The 3924-nt window shown below is 51.4% G+C and overlaps 1 protein-coding gene across 1 annotated transcript in view; it reads right to left on the reverse strand.

The window, feature by feature from the left end:
- Positions 1 to 1402: 1402 nt before the first annotated feature.
- The window catches only part of NCSTN (nicastrin), a gene marked incomplete at its 5' end in the record, with an annotated part of 21963 nt that continues 19441 nt past the window's right edge, over positions 1403 to 3924 (reverse strand). The window contains 2 exons of the mRNA XM_031065341.1: positions 1403 to 2172; positions 3249 to 3461. Coding sequence (XP_030921201.1) covers positions 2050 to 2172; positions 3249 to 3461 — 336 coding nt within the window. The remainder of the gene's footprint in view (positions 2173 to 3248; positions 3462 to 3924) is intronic.

A 3924-nucleotide genomic window follows, 5' to 3' on the forward strand; every position in this document is an offset into this window, starting at 1 on the left:
GGGCCGCGAGGGGACGGGGACAGCGACAGGGACAGGGACGGGAGCTGGGGACAAGAACAGGAGATGGGGACAGGGACGGGAGATGGGGACAAGGACAGGGACGGGAATGGGGACAGGGAATGCAGCGGGGACAGAGCCTGGAGCGGCTCCCGGAGCATTCCCGGCACAGCCGCATCCCAATCCCCATCCCAATTCCCATCCCAATCCCCATCCCAATTCCCATCCCAATCCCCATCCCAATCCCCATCCCAATCCCCATCCCACATCCCAATCCCACACTCCCGAATCCCCTCCCCGCCACCCCGAGGGGATTTTTTGGGATCGTTCCCGGCTCCTCCCGCATCCACCACTCCCCATCCCGAATCCCAAATCCCACACCCCAAATCCACATCCATCACCCCAAATCCCAAATCCCACACCCCAAATCCCCATCCATCACCCCAAATCCCAAATCCCGACTCCCAAATCCCCATCCATCACTCCAAGCCCCACGTTCCCACCCCGAATCCCCTCCCCTCCGTCCCGAGGGGATTTTTTGGGATCGTTCCCGGCGCGGCCGCAGCTGAGCCCGGGAAGGAACGAGCGGAGCCGCCCCCGCTGCCAGCGCTTCCCGCCGGGAATTCCGGGCGCCCCTCCCGCCCCGGATCCTCCTGGAACGGGATCGGGGAGCTGATCCCAAACACGGAACCGGGATCGGGGAGCTGATCCCAAACACGGAACCGGGATCGGGGCCGCGGGTCCCAGAGAAATTCCCGGGAAATTCCCTTCGGGAGGGTCCCGGCCCAGCTTTTCCTCCTTTTCCCTGCCGGGATTCCCGCCTGGAATTGCCGGGAATGGGGGATCCCATCCAGGGATGTGCTCGGACCCCAAAGACCCCACGGAGCCGGGAAGGTTCTGCCGGGATTTTGGTCATTCCCAGTCCCGGGAATTCCCGGGATTCTGTTCATTCCCAGTCCCGGGAATTCCCGGGATTCTGTTCATTCCCAGTCCTGAGAATTCCCGGGATTTTGCTCATCCACAGTTGCAGCTCCAGGCCCACGATCCCGAATTCCGGCTCAATATCCCGAATTCCCGGTTCATTATCCCAAAAGTTCCAGGCCCATTATCCGGAATTCCCGGCTCAATATCCCAAATTTCTCGCCCATTATCCCAAATTCCCGGTTCATTATCCCGAATTCCCGGCTCAATATCCCAAATTTCCAGCCCATTATCCCGAATTTCGGCTCCATCTGGCCCCGTCCCTTCCTCCCCATCTGTTATCCCAAAGCTTTTCCCAATCAGCTCCTCCTTTTCCATGAATTCTTTGGGATCCAAATCCCATCTTTTTTATCCAACCCCAAACTCCCCCAGTTCCCAGCGTTTTCCCCTCTTTTTCTTCGGCGAAAAAAACCTGGAAATAAAAAAGGTTCCTTGGAAATTCCATGGATTTATTTATAATATTTACAAATCCCAGGGGAAAAAGGGACTTTTTTCCATTGGGACATTCCCAGACCCTTTGGAATTCCTCACAATTCCCCCCCCCAAAAAAAGTCTTTATCCTTCCTTTATCTGGATTTTGGGAAAAGCTCCACCCTGGGAAACAGGATGGGAAAATTTTCCCAGGAAAATTTTGGGAATTTGCTGCTCAGGGCACTGGATCCATCCAGAAATTCCAGGAATTTGCCAATCAGGAATTCCGGGGAATTTTTCACTCAGGGCATCGAATCCAAATGGGAATTTTGGGAATTTCCCACCCAGGGCACCGATCCCACCTGGAATTCCGGGAATTTCCCGGGAACACCTCTGGCATTTCCAGCTCCAGGGGGGGATTCCCTCCCGAGGCTTTTCCAGGAAGTTTTCCTGAATTTTCCAGGAGGTTTTCCCGAATTTTCCAGGCATTTTTTCTGGATTTTCCAGGATGTTTCTCTGGGATTTTCCATGAGGTTCTCCGGGATTTTCCAGGAGGTTTTCCTGCAATTTTCCAGGATGTTTTCCCGGATTTTCCAGGCAGTTTTCCTGAATTTTCCAGGATGTTTTTCTGGGATTTTCCGGGCGGTTTTTCCCAGATTTTCAGTATCCAGAGGAGCCGGGCGGGGCCGGGATCCCGAAGAGCAGCGAGGCCTTGGAGTTGATGAGGAAGGTGCAGAGCAGGGACAGGAGCAGCACCAGCACCCCCAGGGCCAGCGTCAGCAGCTGGGGAAAAACGGGAATTTGGGATGTTTGGGATGTTTGGGATCTTGGGAATTTAGGAGATTTGGGATTGGGGATTTGGGAACTGGGAATTTGGGGATTTGGGATATTGGGAATTTGGGATATTGGGGATTGGGAATTGGGGATACTGGGAATTTGGGATTTGGGATACTGGGAATTGAGGATTTGGGATATTGGGGATATTGAGAATTTAGGAGATTTGGGAATGGGGATTTGGGAACTGGGAAATTTGGGATATTGGGGATATTGGGAATGGGGATATTGGGGATTGGGAATTGGGGATACTGGGAATTGAGGATTTGGGGTATTGGGGATATTGAGAATTTAGGAGATTTGGGAATGGGGATTTAGGAACTGGGAAATTTGGGATATTGGGGATATTGGGAATGGGGATATTGGGGATTGGGAATTGGGGATACTGGGAATTGAGGATTTGGGGTATTGGGGATATTGAGAATTTAGGAGATTTGGGAATGGGGATTTAGGAACTGGGAAATTTGGGATATTGGGGATATTGGGAATGGGGATATTGGGGATTGGGAATTGGGGATACTGGGAATTGAGGATTTGGGGTATTGGGGATATTGAGAATTTAGGAGATTTGGGAATGGGGATTTAGGAACTGGGAAATTTGGGATATTGGGGATATTGGGAATTTGGGATATTGGGAATTTGGGATATTGGGAATTTGGGATATTGGGGACACTGGGAATTGGGGATTTGGGATATTGTAGAGTGGGAATTTAGGACATTGGAGATTTTGGATATTGGGGATAGGGAATTTGGGATATTGGGGATATTGGGGATATTGGGAATTTGGGATATTGGGGATACTGAGAATTAGGGTATTGGGAATTGGGGATTTGGGATATTGTGGATTGGGAATTTGGGATCTTGGGGATAGGGAATTTGGGATGTTGGAGATTTGGGATATTGGGAATTGGGGATATTGGGGATTGGGATAAACCCAGGGTCCCTCCCTGTCCCATCCCCGTGTCCGTGTCCCTGCCACCTCTCTGTGTCCCATCCCTGTCCCCTCGGGGTGTCCCCCGTGTCACCTCCAGCTCCCTGCTGGCCACCAGGAAGATCCGGGCCCTGATGTCCTTCCAGCGGCTCTCGGTCCACGTGGAGAATTCCCGCGAGTCCCAGCGGCGCAGCTCGAAGGCCGGGGACAGCGCGGGGGACAGACGGACGCCGGAGCGGACACAGCCGGGAATCCGGGACGAGGAGTTCCCGTCCAGGGGGCCCTGCACCCACCAGTACTCGTACAGCTGGGAAAGCGGGAATTACACAGGGAAAAATGGGAATTACACAGGGGAAAATGGGAATTATACAGGGGAATGGGAATTATACAGGGGAAAATGGGAATTATACAGGGGAATGGGAATTATACAGGGGAAAATGGGAATTATACAGGGGAAATGGGAATTATACAGGAAAATGGAAATTATACAGGGGAAATGGGGAAATGGGAATTATACAGAAAATGGGAATTATACAGGGGAAAATGGGAATTATACAGGGGAAATGGGAATTACACAGGGGAAAATGGGAATTATACAGGGGAATGGGAATTATACAGGGAAAATGGGAATTACACAGAAAATGGGAATTATACAGGGGAAATGGGAATTACACAGGGGAAAATGGGAATTATACAGGGAAAATGGGAATTATACAGGAAAATGAGAATTATACAGGGGAAATGGGAATTATACAGGGAAATGGGAATTA

Source organism: Geospiza fortis, unplaced genomic scaffold, assembly GCF_000277835.1.
Source record: "Geospiza fortis unplaced genomic scaffold, GeoFor_1.0 scaffold735, whole genome shotgun sequence".
NCBI lineage: Eukaryota > Metazoa > Chordata > Aves > Passeriformes > Thraupidae > Geospiza > Geospiza fortis.